At 42.5% G+C, this 16,306-nt stretch overlaps 1 protein-coding gene across 2 annotated transcripts in view; it reads left to right on the top strand.

The window, feature by feature from the left end:
• The window catches only part of LOC146831505 (adhesion G protein-coupled receptor E1-like), a 722,905-nt gene that overhangs the window by 500,353 nt on the left and 206,246 nt on the right, over positions 1-16,306 (top strand). For both annotated transcript variants that reach the window (XM_085605840.1, XM_085605842.1), the window contains one exon: positions 12,342-12,400. In XM_085605840.1, the coding sequence (XP_085461966.1) occupies positions 12,342-12,400 (59 nt within the window). The remainder of the gene's footprint in view (positions 1-12,341; positions 12,401-16,306) is intronic.

The raw sequence follows: 16,306 nt of genomic DNA on the forward strand, positions 1-16,306 counted from the left end.
CTCCAAAAGCATTTTTCACGCTTAAAGCATTTTTTAAGACTACCAAAATGGTTGATATTTGGCATCTACATAATCCTACAGACAAACAATATACTTTTTTCTCTAACCCTCATGACTGGTATTCTAGGTTGGATTATTTTTTAATTTCTCGTAATATAATTTCCCCAATTTCTAATCCAGAAATTCAGAATGGAGATATTTCTGACCATGCTTTAATCTCCTGTATTTTTTGCAATGAGTCCAAACAGGATAGTCATAATCTCTGGCGTATGAATACTAATATTGTCCTTAATGAAAAGAATAAACCTAGACTTTTTTTGGATATTAAAGAGTTTTTTTCATTTAAGGATGATGGCTCCACATCTATTATTAATCATTAGGATGCATTTAAAGCATATATTAGAGGTGAGGCTATCTCCATTATGGCACATGAAAAAAGTTATTTAGCACAACAATTGATGAATTGGGAAAGCAGATAGATAAATACAAACGTCTCTATATTACTTCTAATAAACTCCTATATATAGAAAAATTACAGAAACTTCGTCATGAATTCAATTTTATTTTAAGTAATAGAGCTGGAATACAAATTTCTAATAATAAAGCTAAATTTTGTTTTAGCGCAAATAGGTCCAGCAGGATGTTAGCTAACTACCTCCATATTAAAAAATACAAATATCAAATTAATGCTATTCATTCCCCAAATGGCTCAATTGCTTTATCCCATGATTAAATTATTAAAGAATTCACTAATTAATATTCAGACTTATACAATAAACCACCTTCTTCCAATACAGCTCCAACCAGTCCCAGGATGCTTGTTTCCGGTCCAGGGAAGACATGGTTTGGCAGTTCAGGCTGGACTGTTCCCATGAGGCACAGGGTCAGACTGATTTGCAAAAATGCCATGTCTGAACTGGGGTGGCGGAGTGAGCTAAAGAAGGATGATGGATTAAACCCAGATCAGTTGACTAGGGGTGAGTGCTTGCATTGTTCAACACTCCGTCCATCATCCCCTTTGGTTTTGATTAAATCACTTAAGGCAAAGAAATCTCCAGGTCCGGATGGTAATCCTGTGGAATTTTATAAAGAATTTTCATCTCACCTCTCACCATATCCGCTTTCTTTATTTTCATATTTTAGCGATACGGGGTCGATGTCCGGGTCGTTTTCGGGAGCTCTGATTATTGTCCTCCCAAAACCAGATAAAGACCATTCACTGGTTACCAATTATCGTCCAATTTCTTTAATAAACCAAGACTGTAAACTGTATGCTAAAATCCTCGCGTCTAGGTTAGCTTGTATACTTTCTTCTATTATCCATATAGATCAGTCTGACTTTATGAAAAAGAGACATTCATCCAATAATATTAGACTATTATTTCACGCAATTGAAACTTTCCTTTTCCTGCTGGATTTCTAGCATTAGATGCAGAGAAGGCTTTTGATAAAATACATTGCAATACCTGTTTCGCTCCCTGTATGCATTCAATTTTGGATGCTTATTTATCCGCATGATTTCAGCACTCTACCATAGTCCTTCTGCTAAACGTTTTATTAATTGTTGACTTTCACAGAAGTTTTACCTTTATAGAGAAACCAGGGGGCATATTATCAAGCCAGGCGTCAGAAAACTGCCGCTTAAACGGCGATAATGGGCTTGATAATATGCTCTACGGAATTCCAATTGAAGCCCATGTTAAATGTGAAGGACGTCTAACATGGGCTTCAATTGGAATTCCTTAGAGCATATTATCAAGCCCATTATCACCGTTTTAGCGGCAGTTTTCTGACGCTAAAGCGGCGATAATTTTATCGCCTGGCTTGATAATATGCCCCCAGGCAAGGTTGCCCATTATCTCCATTACATTTTAGGTCAAGCCTAGCGCAGCACGCATGTGCTGCTCTATGGGGAGGCTTCTTGTTAGCACTCCCAACTTCCTACAGACTTCTCCGTGTGATTTTGTTCACACCAACACATTTTATTGGCCATTGCATGTGGCTTTAAAAACTGAAAGCACGAAAATGGCCAAAGGCGGGGGTATGTCCCGCCTTTTCTGTAAACGTTCACTCCCATGGCCTATGAGTCTCCGGAGCGAGTGGAGCGAGCAACAGCGTGCAGTGTGCCAGCTCCATTCCAGGACCAGGTTACTAATTAACCCAGCGTGGTCGCTTTCTTTTTCACGACTGCGCTTGTTGTTCTTTAGGCTTGGCTCATGTTTTTGGATGGTTGTTTTTTTTTAATCTTTCTGACTAATGCGTGCTCATTTTGCCTTTCTGACTGATACGCACTCATCTTACGGCATCTTTAGTTCATAAACACATTGGCAATACGTAAATCTGGTTAGACGTTGGTCCCGTGTTGTTTGTTGAATTGTTCCCACCCCCTTTATTTCTTGCGGTCCCCTGAGACTGTCCACTCACCCGGCTTCTCCAGATGCTCAACTGGCTGCTGGAGATCACAAAGAAGAGCGTGTGCTGTGGATCGGGCTGCAGTTGGAAAGGCTGCTCCACCTCCTATGTGGCACAGCAGCCACTTGGGCCACCCGTTCAGGAAGTTCATCACCTCTTCGGGTGCCGGTTCCAGTCCAGAGCTCTAGTTCCTTGCCGCTACCTCTTGTATGACGTGTTTGGAGCAGCGGTGGGCTCCAGTGACGGCTCCATCCCAGGAGACCACCAGCTAGCTCTCCCGATGCCCATCCAGCCCCCGGTGGACCGCTGCCATCTCATGCATTCCATGTACCAGCAGCTGCCACCTGGCCTGTGAGACCAAACTCCGGGCGATGCAGGACTCCCCCCACACACCTGACTGCCATTTTAAGGCTGTTTTAGTAATCATATTGTCGGAAGGCTCTTAGGTAATGACAGCACATAAAAGAAAAGCAACACAAAGTACACCGATATAGTCCTTTTTTAAAGCATATTTTTATTATTTGTCAGTGAATATGAATTATTTGAAAGTAAAATCTTTGTACAAAGTTGTCACAAACAGTCGTAATACATGTTTAAAGTTGTGCTTGTTCGAGTCAGAATGAAGTTAAATTTGGTGAATGTTTAAACCAACCTGTTTACTTTACACTGACTTCACTCCAAACTGCCCGCTCTATAAAACTCCACCACTACCAGCACTGCTTTGTCTTCACTACAGAGAGATTAAACAGCCTTTACAACTTTTCCTTTAGCAGCTGGGGGTGCTGGCCCCATGGCTTACTGTCATGCCCAGGGTACAAATGTCACTATAAAGTCATAGCAAATTGTAGCACAACTGTTCCCAGATATTTCTTATAATGATGAGCACAGGTGCCTTAAACTGTTAACCGATTGTTACATGCTCCCAAAGCCACTAGAGGCTCAAGCGCTTGTTTGCCTCAGCGCTTCTTGTTACAGACCATCATTGCTATGGACTTTTCCCACTGTGACACGCTCGGCATGCAGTCCCCTTTTTATGCCCATGATTTTAACACACGTCTCTATTACGCGTGGCTTCGTTTCTGGAAGTGGCATCTTACACGAGCTTCTCCAGTGCCAGTTGTTCACTGTCAATAAAACTAAAGCAAAAGTCTATAACACTTAAAATAAGTACTTCTCAATACAGTGCTATAATGTTCCTAGTAGTGTCAAAGCTTCATGTTAAAGAAAAGTAGTTGTTGTAGCAGCCAGGCTAATGTGCTACATGGCTAAATACTTATAAGGTCCCAAAGGCGAGACCTGTTGGCTATGCCAATGCTTGTTCTTATTGCAATGGAACCCTTGTTAACTGCTATTAGAAAATGTTCCGAAATTGAAGGCCTTCAAATAAACGATGTTTCTATTAAAACGTCAGCTTATGCTGATTATATTCTTTTATATATTGCAAATCCTAAATCTTCCATCCCTCCATTGCTGAATCTACTTGGTATTTTTTCTACAATTTCAGGTTATAAACTTAACACTAACAAGACATAATTATTTCCGTTAAATGTTCATTGTTCACCTGATATGCTTACTAATAAAGAGATTGTTTGGCAAAAAGATAAACTTAAATACTTGGGTATATTATTTGCCAAAAACTTTAAGCAAACTTTGTCTCTAAAGTTTGAGTCTACTTTGGCTTATATTAAGGTCAAAATTCATAAATCGTCCTCTTTGTGTTTATCTTGGTGGTTAAGAATAGATGCGGTTAAAATGATTTTGACTCCTAAATTGTTTTATAATTTTCAATGATTCCTGGTCAACTCCCTCTCAAATATTATAAATATATAGACAAAGTTTTGTCTAATTTTATTTGGAATAATAAAATGCCACGGTTAAGCTACAAAAAATTGAAACAGTCTAAACTCAATGGAGGGTTTGGATTACCAGATTTTATTAAAATATCATAAAGCTTTTATTTTAAAACAAAGTATTTTATGGTTTCAAAATTTGAAGCATAATAACTCACCGGCATGGCTACGTATTAAGCAGAATTCAGTATCACCTTTTCCACTTGCTGCTTTGCTTACAATGTCTAATTCTTCTGTTTTTTTTTAAGAAATCAGTAATATTGAAATCTACTAGATTGATTTTACGTGATTTAGATTCTATTTTTCAATGTCCTATTTCTAATACATTGAGTTTATCGCTATGGTGTAACCCATCAGTAAAATTAGTTTGTCATACAAATTTTGGGAATTCATGGATAAAAGCAGGCATTTTGTACTTTAAGCATATTTATCACAATAATTCCTTTTTGAGTTTTGAATACTTACAACAAAGATTTCATTGATAACCATCAGATATTGTTAAATATGAATTGCTTTGTAACTCTATTCTTGATTCCTATCCGAAGGACTTTCCTTTTGCTGTTTATTCTGATTTAGAAGTGTATCTCCTAACAATCGAGCTCTCTCCCCATATAGTTTCATTACTATATAAAAAGTTAAATATTTCTGATGGAGATAATATCCATCCCATCCCATTCCAAAAAACTTTATTTCGGTCAATGTACAGCATAAAAAGTACATGCATAAAAACAATTTGCACTGAGAAAAACACATAACATAGACCAATAAATTACACATAAATAGAAACACAGATTGCAAGTTTAGCAGCATTCAAATTCATCGCAGTGATCACAGGGTGGGAGGTTCGAGGAGTTCAAGCCTTCATCCCATCCTCAACCAGCTACCGTGTCAGTTTCCCTGTGAAGAGCCACTAGAGCCTATGACAGGTGCACATACAGTTTTGTCAAAGTAAAATTGCAATTCATCACTAGTCTTGGTTATTAAAACATGGAAGGATTTAAAAATAGTTTAAGAGATTAAAAAAGAAGAATACATGCACTATGGGCATTTTATGAGTGTGGTGGCGAGTTTACCATGACTCTGCAGCTACGCCACATTGAGTTTAAAAATTGAGATACGGCAAAGACAATCGGTGGGTGGGTATCATACTTGAGGACTCTAAATGCTGCCACCCAGTGCATAAACCCTAAATTCCTACAAAAGTGGGATGAGCCAGCGCTGTCTGGCTAGTTTATAGCCAGGACAGAAGAAAAAAACATGACGTTCTGACTCATACACATAGTTGCAGGCGGGGCACCCGAGGGAAGTGACTTTTACCCATTTATTAGTGAAAGTATGGAACGGCAAGGTCCCTATTCTAAACTGGATATAAAGTTTCCTTGCCAAGGTGGGTTGGATATCATCCAGAAAGGACACAATCAGATACTCGTCTTTAATTCTTAGAAAGTCGGCTATCAGGTGTCCTAGGGCCAAGTCCCCCTGGATATCTGCTAGTTTGAGCGACCTGTAGGCTCGTGCTAATTCTGGGCATGAGATTACAGGGCACATTTCCTCAGGGTTGCTCCATAATCTAGGTATACCCAGCCTACAGCATACATCCTTTATATATAGAAACCATGGTATTTTACCCAGACCCGGGAGACTCAATAACTCCTTTAACTCTGACTGATAGACTGCTTGTTTCGGGGTCACCCACAGTTTACACCAGAAGGTTAGTGGCCTAAATCCAATCACATGTGTGATTGGTCTATTTCCAAGGTCCAGGCGTAGGGGGGTAAGGGGAGTGCTGTGCAGAAGTCCTAGCATCTGCCTCATAAAGTTATTCTCTATTTAGGTCAGTCTGCCAGAGGGACAGTGACCCCATAATTCAGCCCCATACATTGTGGTGCCCCTTGCTATAGGCCCAACCGGTTTATGGGAGGAGTTTCTGTACATTTTTGCCATTCCCCCTACAGTCTGCTAGCTTAAGGCTTGCTTTGGCCAGCTGCGGGCCCCACTCAAACGTTTCTGACACAGTGACACCTAGGGAGTCAAAGACTGACACCCTCTCAAGCGAGGTACCATTTAGGGAGGATTTTGGGCGGGATGTGTTAGCTTGGTTGAAGACCATAAATTTGGTCTTCAGTGTGTTGATCTCCAGCCCCCTGTTTGTGCAAAAATAGCGAAGCTATTAAGAACCCTCTGGATGCCCATGGGCGACTTTGATAGTAACAATGTGTCATCTGCGAACATCATTGCTGGCACCTTGCTACGTGTCAGCTTTGGGTCATCATTGTCCTTTAGCTCATTAAGTTGGGCAACCAGAGCGTTGATAAAAAGGAAAAACAGGGTAGGGGCGAGCATGCACCCCAGCCTTACTCCTCTGGTATCTGGGAAGCGGGGGGTTGGTTCACCAAGTTTCCCATACCTTACTTGGGCAAAATTGCCCGCGTGCATTCTCATAAGCAAGCTCAAGAGGTAGGGGGGATCCCCAGGTCTCTAAGTACATCGCACAGTTTATATCTGGGGACCATATCAAAGGCCGTCTTCAAATCTACAAATATTAGATAGAGGCTGCCACCCTCTATTGACACCGTTTTTCTGAAACCAGCTTGGTATGGGCTCAAGATTTCATGCTCCTCCATCCACACATGAAGGCGATCGAGGAGGACCCTTGCAAACAGTTTCTGGGTAACATCGATCAAGCTGATCGGCCTATAGATAGTAGGCAGAAGGGGTGAATCCTTTTAAAAAACTGGAAAGATTTCTGCCCCGGCCCAAGATTCCGGGATCGCCCTACCGCTCATAATAGCATTAAATATTGCCCATAGGTAGGGTCCCCATATTTTTGGTTCTGCCTGGAAGAGGTCCCCCGGTAACTTGTCCAATCCCAGAGCGCTACCGAGAGGGAGCTTTCTTATAGCGTTTAAAACTTCTATCAGAGTAATCCCAGGGGCCTCTTTATGGATGGTCCCAAGGGGTATTGAGAATGTTTCACCCTTTGGGTCTGCAGCTTCCTCTGTGGTGTATAGAGACTGGAAATGAGTCTTCCGTACAACTGCTGCAATGTTTAGCTCTAAGGCTGACTTCCCTTCACTATTGCCTGTATACACTATTGACCAGAACGCCTTCATGTCTCTGTTCGATAGGGCAGTTTTGAGGGCATCCCATCTTTCTAATTCCCAGCTCTTCTTAGCCTGTTGGATGTTATCTCGGTAGAGCACCGTCCTTTGTTTAATTAAGTACCTGACCTTGAGTTTGATTGCGTCTAGCAGGGCTTGCTTAGACTTTCGGCAGGTGTCATTGAACCAGGATTGTTTGGCCCCCTCATTCGCCTTAGAGGATACCCTGGGATAAAATATGTTGGGCAGATTGGATATCAATTCTGCATGCAATGCCGCAATTCTGTCAGTGTTTGGGAGAGAGCCCATTGTCGTAGCAGCCTCCCCAATTTCTAATAAGGACGAAATGGTTAAAGAATATAATGTGGCAAGCTTGTCGGGTGACTGCTTGATTGTCCCCCACCTTATTCTTCTTCTATTATTAGAGAGTGTTAATCTACTAGCTAAGGGGGTACCGCTAGCCGTGAGATTTTCAAAACCGGCAGCTCCAACTCCATGGTCAAGGCGTTGTGATCACTGTCCTGTCGCGGCAGGACAACGACATCAACAACCCTTTGCCATGAACCGGTCTCCACTAGAATATAGTCCAGTAGGGAGGATTGGCTTGTTCTTTTGAAATTTTAATTTCCCTGGTCTGTTTGATTTGGTACGGCCATTACACGCTCTCAGGGAGTGGGTAGTATTACTGAGTTTATCTGGAGTGCCAGCGGGGTCCAAGCCTTAATCAGTGAAATTTGGGGGTCAGGGATTAGCCAATGCAGGTCCTCCACGCTGGGGACTATATTAATAGGATCAGCAAGGGGCTCAAATTGGCAGTTTAAATCGCCCCCGATAACCAGCCTTAAATTAGTAGGGACTGCAGCAATGAAGGTGTTCAATTGATCAAAAGTCAGGGATTCGCAGCTGAGGCTTATGGGTCGGAAATATAGATCAATAAAGGTGATTTTCAATTTGGGGGAGAAAGTGAGTACAGTGAACTGGATATCGTTGGACAGGGGTTTCAGCTGTTCCACTGTACAGCCCAGGTGCATGGCGACCCAAGTACATTAGCCCCTGATGGTCTGTCTCTTCCCCCCGAGGTGGCGGGTACATTGAAAGTTGCATACCCCTTCCTTGCAATGTCATCCCTTTCCACGTTTCCTGAAACATGCACACTTTATGTTTCTCCACAAATATCCCCCATTCTGGGCAGTGCAATTTGCTTTTTAGGCCAGCAGTGTTCCAGGATAAAACTCTCAGCTTATTATATGGATTACAGTTGTCAAGAGGGGCATCGAGCATATAGGTGTTAGGGAATTGGGTATCCTCCAACTGGGCCGAGGGAAGAACTTCTGCTACTTCCTAGGGGACACCTTCCCTAGATATACTAATGGTTAAGGGTGCAGAAGATGTGGCAGCTGGGGTTCCTAGCGACTCTACCCATGTCCCAATTGCACCTTTGGCCACCAGTTGTGTTTCAGTTTGCAGGTCCATTAGGTCTACCCCAACCCCATAGCGATTGGTCAAACTCAGCTGACCGCTACTATACTCCCCTAGGTCCCTTCCAGACCCGACCACCTGAGTCTAGGGGCTGGGGCCCCTGTCGTTGCATGTCAATCCACCTCTTCTAGGGCCCCAAATCAGTTCATTACTGGAATGTTAAATAGCAAGGGTCTAGGGGATGGGTCCGCTAATTGGTATTCCAATGGCCATCTGCCTGGAACGCTGGTGCTATGGACCCTAGGTAGGCTATGACAGTGGGTGTAGAAATAGTCCAATGGTTAGGTGCTAATCCCTGTAGGTGGTTCCTAGGGGCAAGGATTCTGGCTTGCTAGGGTGTGGACAGTCAGTGGGTTACTAAAGTTAATAACTACACGTCCCCTTGTGTTGTTTTTCGTCTCTTGCCCACCCAGCCAACTCAACGAACCATTAGGATCTCCCCTACCCTGTCATAAGGGAACTGACTATACCTGGCCAGCCAGAAAAGGCATTTGTCCCTGAGGTCCGATTGCGTTTCCCTCTGGCCAATATTAGTTTCTGGTACTCGTGTCAATATGATGAAGTACGAAAGTGAATCTGGGGGTAGATATATACTGGGGAGAATCACTGCTTCTGGCCTTTTCACTGTGCCCTCCTTGAGATTCACCCCTTCTCTACTTTCCCTGGGCCCTGTTTGGGTGGGGCTATTTTTATTCGAACCCCCCTCATGGAATGCTGGGTTGTAATTCCCATTCTCGTTGTTAAAACTCCTGGGGCCGGTGACAATACTGGAGACTTGGGCCTGCTGGTTACCTGGCCTTTCTAAGGGGGTCAAGATGGATTTAGCTGGTTACTATAGCCATCTACCCTACTAAAACCCGGTAGCGTGGTAGGGACTACATGCCTCGGGCACTATGCTTGACTGAGGAAGTTGGACCTGCGCTATCTGTCTGGGAGCTGCAGTCTTTCCCCCTTCCCTAGAGCTTGGGTGTTATTGACACTAGTGGTGTGCCTGTTGCGCCCCGTTGATGGTCCTTTATCTATGCGAACTAGTAGCTGAGCAAGTTCCTTCTTCACAATGGCTTTCAGTTGGCTCTGTAGGTCTGCTATCAGGTTACACACTCAAGGTGGACAATCAGCGTCTGTTCGAGGGTTGGTAAGGTGTCCTGCTATTCTGGCGAGAGATGCAAGATTTCTTGCACCAGATTTGACAGTTTCTTTCTCTAAAGAAATTATGCCTGAACGTCTGGATTGTTGACACATAGTTGTACAGCTGGCAGTGTCTGTGCTGGTGCCCCTTGACGTGATCTTTCACTCTGCAGTAGTACTACACAATGAGCATAAACCTCTGTTTCCACTCCTTCTATCGCAGTCCTTAATAAGATGCGGAAGGAACACAGGCCTTCAATTTCAGTGTTTGCACTGAGAGTGGTCCACACCTTTTACCGGTCGTCATGCAATGCTCTCTCTTATGGTCACAGATGGAGTTCATTAGAATATACACAGTTGTTGTGAATCAGTAATCTCCATAAAGAAAACATAGCTCTTCAGGCTTTCCTATGCCTTGTGATGCCAGGACAGTCTGTCTGCAGGAACCGAGAAGGGAGGCTCCCAGGTGAACGGAGATTCATCTGCAGAGAGGTCAGCAGAGAGGAAGGCTCCACCTGTGCTCAGGTGGGACTGCTGTGACGGGACAGCCTGTGTCAGCAGACTCGATCACAACAGCATTTGTTTGCAGGAGGTGAGGCTGTGTATCATGCGGACAGTTTCCCTTTAGCAATGCCACGGCTCAATACAGAGACCTTTTGTTTCCGGTCGGGGGCAGGAGAGACAGCGTCATCATCTCCGGCTTAAATTCGCGCTCCTCAATCTCTCATCTCCTGGGATGTCGGGAGTCTTCTAGCAGCCCTGTGGCACGTCGGTCTCCGTGTCCTGTCTCTGCCTTCCCTCAGCAGTTTATCCCACGCAGTACGACCGTTTACGGTGGTGCCCCTTTCTACTCTGCAGGGTTCTAAGTCGGCAGTACAGAATTTAAATAAGCAGAGATTCACCTGGTCACACCCCTGTTGCTCAATGTGGCTGTTCGACTGGATCGAAGCTCCGTCAATTTTCTTGCTTCCTTTTGGAATGCAGAATTACAGTTGTCCTTTCCTTTGGACTCATGGAGGAAGGTTTGGTTGAATTCTATTTCAGGTTGGTTGCATGTAACGTTATAACGAACTAACTCCTACATCCTTTTTAATTGTTTATGGACCGCTTTAAAATTATATAATGCCAAACTTTCATCTTCTTCTAATTGCTGGAATTGTTCTTTAGAGGTTGGATCATTAAGACATATGTTATTTGATTTTCCTTTTGGTAAGAGGTTTTGGGATGAAGTTTGGCAAAGAATTTGTATAATTTCTTGTATATTGAATATATTAGATACCTTGTCATATCAATTAATTATTTGCAAAGCCTCTTCTCTCACTACTAAATTGTCTTTATTGAATAACAAACTTTTAGGTTTTCTAATGTCAGCAGCTGTGAAGTCAATGACTGCTAACTGGAAAGAATCTTCTTCTTTATCTGTTCATGCATGGTGGGCCTGGACTTTTACAAGAAAGGGTGCTAATTTGACTTTATCTGGTATTAATCATAATAATCCGAACTATTTGCATTTTTGGAAACCAATTGATGATTATTTATTGTTGAATCCATAATATGTACAAATTTAATTATTTCTTTGTGTAGTATGAATGTTTAGCTTTAGTAGCACTGTAATCTGTTTTATGAATGTATGCTGTTGTCCTTTTTATTTTTTATTTGCGGTGATATCATTTAGTTATGTAGGTACTTTGTATTATACTCTTGAATTTCTTCATTATAAAATTAGAATGTTTATCTTTATTTATATTATAGTTTTTGATTAATGTTTGTACCTTTTCGGAGCTCTTTTTTGTATGTTACCTATTCTCAAAAAATCGAATAAAATATTTTGACCATAGATTCTATGGGGCGGACATCTCCCTTAGTGATCCCGGGAGCTAGTAGAATGCCTGAAAATGCTAGCCAGCTCAAGCACCAGTCTTGCACGCGCTGCAGCTGCATTCATACTCTCAAACACGAGAGAAAGCTGCAGCAGCGCCCACACTTCCATCCCTACCGGACATTAGGAGGTAGAGGATGTTCAGTCAGAGAGCCTGTATGGCTTGTATAAAAGCGATGAGGGCAGTGGTATTGGTATTGTACTAGATTTGACTCCCACATTTAACAAAAAATCTTGTGTTCTTATTTTCTCTTTCAATTACCTGTTTATTTTTCTCTTGGTTTCCTATCATTCCTCATTATGACTTAAACTCTCTATTATTTCGTTCTTTTCCTTGTTACCATGTTCAGTTAGTTATTCTGTGTTTTTTTGTGCCGATAGTCAATTCAGTCTTTTCTGTTTCGTATTTTTTCTTTTTAATGCATTTCAATTTTGTTGTCTCTGGATAAGCTGGTGGATAAAAATGTGGTGTTTTTCCTGTTTTTTTTATAGAAGTTTCATTGAACTGCGACAGCGAAAAGATTAAAGCATGCCAGAATCGGTCCAATCAGGTGGGTTCTAATGCCATTTGTTATTTTAACAAATGACTAAAGATTAGATAGAGTTTTCGGTTGAATGCTCCATGTTCTGAAGCCTGCTGTAAATGTCTACCATCTCCTGACTGTATCAAGGGGATGCAAGCTTCTAAGTGAAAAAGAAGCCTGCTATATTTCCTGCCATGAAAGTATTTAGACACGTGCTAACAACAATGTAACAATCCTGCTTGAGCAGAACAGCACATTTATTTCTAAAAGCCCAAAAGCACTGTAACTCCTGTCCTTCCTCCACCTACATACACACTCACACACACCCATCGGAGTCCCTATAAAACATCTAAAAAAAATGTACCTTGTGGTTTGTGTTGACAGTATAATGGAATGACTATCGACTGACCATGGCTGATTGATAACTTTATTTGAATGCATATTTGCTCCTTTGCATGCAATTCTGGGTTTTTTCTATCGATCCAAACCTAGCACATGTTTAAGATGGGTTCCCAGTGGAACCTCTTATATCGAATATACTTTAATCTAAATAATGTCATTCAACGTCCACTTTAAATGCATGAATGTTCGTATCTGAAGTAACGCACAAGCCTTGGCAAAGCCCTTATGCCTGGCTCTATTGTGCTATCAAATGCAGACAAAAGCAAGCTCCAATATTGTTTGCATGTGCTAGCACATTAGATTTAGGCCTATTATCTTTGTCTCTTTTTACATTGAAACAAGCATTGATAAAGCCAATAGGTATCTACTTTGCTATTGACAGCTAAACTAGTGACTTTATCATGTTTTTACTTCCCTAGGTAGCTCAGAGCATGCACTTATACACAACGACTAACTACTAATGGATTTTTTAAATGTTTTTTGAAAATCCATCACAAAATGGCCACTGTGCAAGGACACACATATGCTCCAGTACTCTTGTAGTGGATTTTCATATAGTTATGAAAATCCACTGCAAGAAAATCTGTTACAGGATGGCCACTGTGTATGTCTGCATATGTACGGCGGCCATTTACGGCGGCCATTTTGGAATGGTTTGCCTTTGCCAACACATGCGATATGATTCAACAAACACTGACAAAACCACGGACTGGGTGGTGTAAGGCAGCAAAGGATGACAGCAGAGGCCATGTTGTGCCCTGTTGATTTACGGGGTTATCTTTGTGCGGCAGGGAGACAGTGATGCGGGCAGAACAGTGGAGAGCTTACCACCTGAGACTATTTAAAGCTCTCTGTAACCTTCCACGAACTACCACAGGTTTAAATACAGCCCACCCAGTGAATGACAGCTACTAAACCACTAAGAAAACATAATGGTCAATGCTTGAAGAGTGGTGACCACAAGTTTGCACTGTATGTATGTATTTTGTATAGTGTTGGTAACTGGGTGTCTTCCATTAGCAGCTACAGCTGTCTGTTGGTGAGACCTAAAAAGGAGGATAGTATTATCGAGGTGACTCCATGTCACTGAGGACGTCGTGCTCCAATACTTGTATTTTCTTGTGCAAATCGCAATCCATTTAATTGGGTCCACAAAACTGAGCTGAACTAGGATAACAACTCTCAGAAAGTAAACCGACCCAGTAAGGTACTGCATCCTTGATGACTCGTCCATTATAACCTTTGCTTTGTACTGAACTAGACAAAAAAAGACGCAAATGGTTGCTACAGTGCTCCACCAAGTCAATGTGTGAATGACAAATTCACAGAGGATCAGTGCCCTGAGAGAACAACTACACATAGCTTGGGTGGGTTGGAGACCAGAAAGGTAGCATAACTGCATGCACAGTCTTAAGGGCTATGGGGTGTAGAGACCACAATAGTAGTATAACCATACCCAGGGCCTGATTGGGTAGGAAGTGGATGGAATCACACTGGAAGAATAAGTAGCTTAAATAGAAAACGGGCAAAAAGACAGTAGAACTGCGCACACTCAGGAGGAAAGATGGGAAAGAGCCACACAGGCAGTATAAACGCATACACATTTGATGGGGAGTAGAGGAACTCATAGCGCCGTAAACTAATTTTGCATCCCAACCAACCACCACCTTCCTGGTATTCCTGGTGAAATGGCAAAGAACAATCAGTTGCTACTTGGAGTGCCATCACTCTTTGGGGCTATATTAATAAGGGACGATTGTACCCATAAGTAAATGTAAATGTCTTGTAAAGCGCACTGCTGCCCTGAGGCGTCGTGGCGCTGTAGACCGCTGGGGAACCCGTCCTGGCTATCCCTGTGAGATGGTCCCTCCAGGGTATCTCCAAGGTGAAACCAGGCATCCCCGGCGAATGTGGGGGACCGTTGTGGAGATGAGGCAAGCTAATGCCCAGAGTTGCCGAGTGTGTTCCTGGTTAGAGTAGGTACCAAGGCGAGAATTATAGAGTCCGTTTTGACCCTGGTCCACGACCCTGCCGCGTCGGGAATTGAACCCTGGTCCCTGGCCGATTCTCTGCTTACGGATCTGCCACCTCTAACCAGTGAGCCACACTTCTCCACACACACAAAAATGCTCACTGAGCAGCACATTTTTGTCAGACGTGTCTTTCCCTGCCTGCCAATTTTCCCTTTTTATTTAAAGAGCCAAAATTGTGCAAACTTCTGGTGGCAGAGTGCATCCTGTCAAGACAAGCACTTTTGAATGTTGTGCCCCCAACAACCCGTTGTTAGGTGGGTTGGGTTGGGTTAGGTTAGGTTAGGTTAGATTAGATTAGGTTAGTTAGGTTAAGGTTAGGTGAGGTTAGGTCAGGACCTAGTGTATGAAGAGCTATGTTACCATAAAAGGGTGGCCAGGAGCTTTGGGATACAGAGAGTACCTGAGAAGACATGCATGCTACTATTTGAAAAGCCAAGTTGTAATATCTTTCAGGAGAGCAAGATGGTTATGAACAAGACAGACCTCACTATAAAGCACGTTCTAGATTTTTGAACCCAAAAAGGAGCTGGAGTGACTGCCAAACCAAGCACGATAGACTTTTGCAATATGCATAAGGTTGTCAAATGAAGAGTGGATGGCATGTGCAATATGATTTAGAAATAAATATTGTTACAAGTATGAAGGTCCTATTTGGTGAAATGCTCAGTGGCGAATGCATAAAGCTTTGAACATACATCACTTGTGAAGGTTACTATGATGAAAGGATATAGAGGAACATATAGGGTGGCAAAGGATCAGATGCGCAGCAACATTTTGGAAACGTTGAAGGCCTTGAGCAAGGTAGGATGGAAAGGTCTGGGTATCGAGAACTGCAACTTTCAAGACTGGATAAACTAACTATTTGCACCACTGTTTAATGGAAGTAAACCACCTTCCTCAGAGTACGAATTAGCATGAAGCACATTTTAGAAAGTTTATTAATGTGATTGATGATGGAGAGCTTAGTGTCAAAGATGATATGCAGTTTGCAAGCTGGCGCAGAAGTAGTGGAAAGGATGCCCAGATCAGGAGGCCACCATGAAGAGTACTATACAGAGGTAGAAGAACCGAAAAGCAGCATTTTAGTTTTGTCACCATTGAGTTATAAAGAATTCTGACTCATCCAAGAAGCGACACTGGACATGCAGGACCAAACCCTAAATTTAACGTCCACTATGTCTTACTTACCAGAAAAGAATCTAAAGAACAGCTAAAAGGTTTGACAGCACCTGGAGGCGATAAATAAGCGTATTGGAGAAAGTGATTTTGCTGTCAACTGAGATGATTGATATATAATAACAAGGCTGCCCATGTCTCATTTAGAGTTTGGAAAATGTGGAACAGCCATCAAAAAGCAATGATGTCCTATACGGCAAACTTAAATTTCCCCACTCAATGTAGAGTGAGGGAAGCAGCATGTTTCTAACAGTGGAGCCTACGCTGGCTATGCCAGCAGAAACCTTTCACCAATGGATCGTCTGGCACGGGGCCATTGGTC

The sequence above is a fragment of the Triturus cristatus genome, chromosome 5_1, assembly GCF_964204655.1.
Source record: "Triturus cristatus chromosome 5_1, aTriCri1.1, whole genome shotgun sequence".
Classification (NCBI taxonomy): Eukaryota; Metazoa; Chordata; class Amphibia; order Caudata; family Salamandridae; genus Triturus; species Triturus cristatus.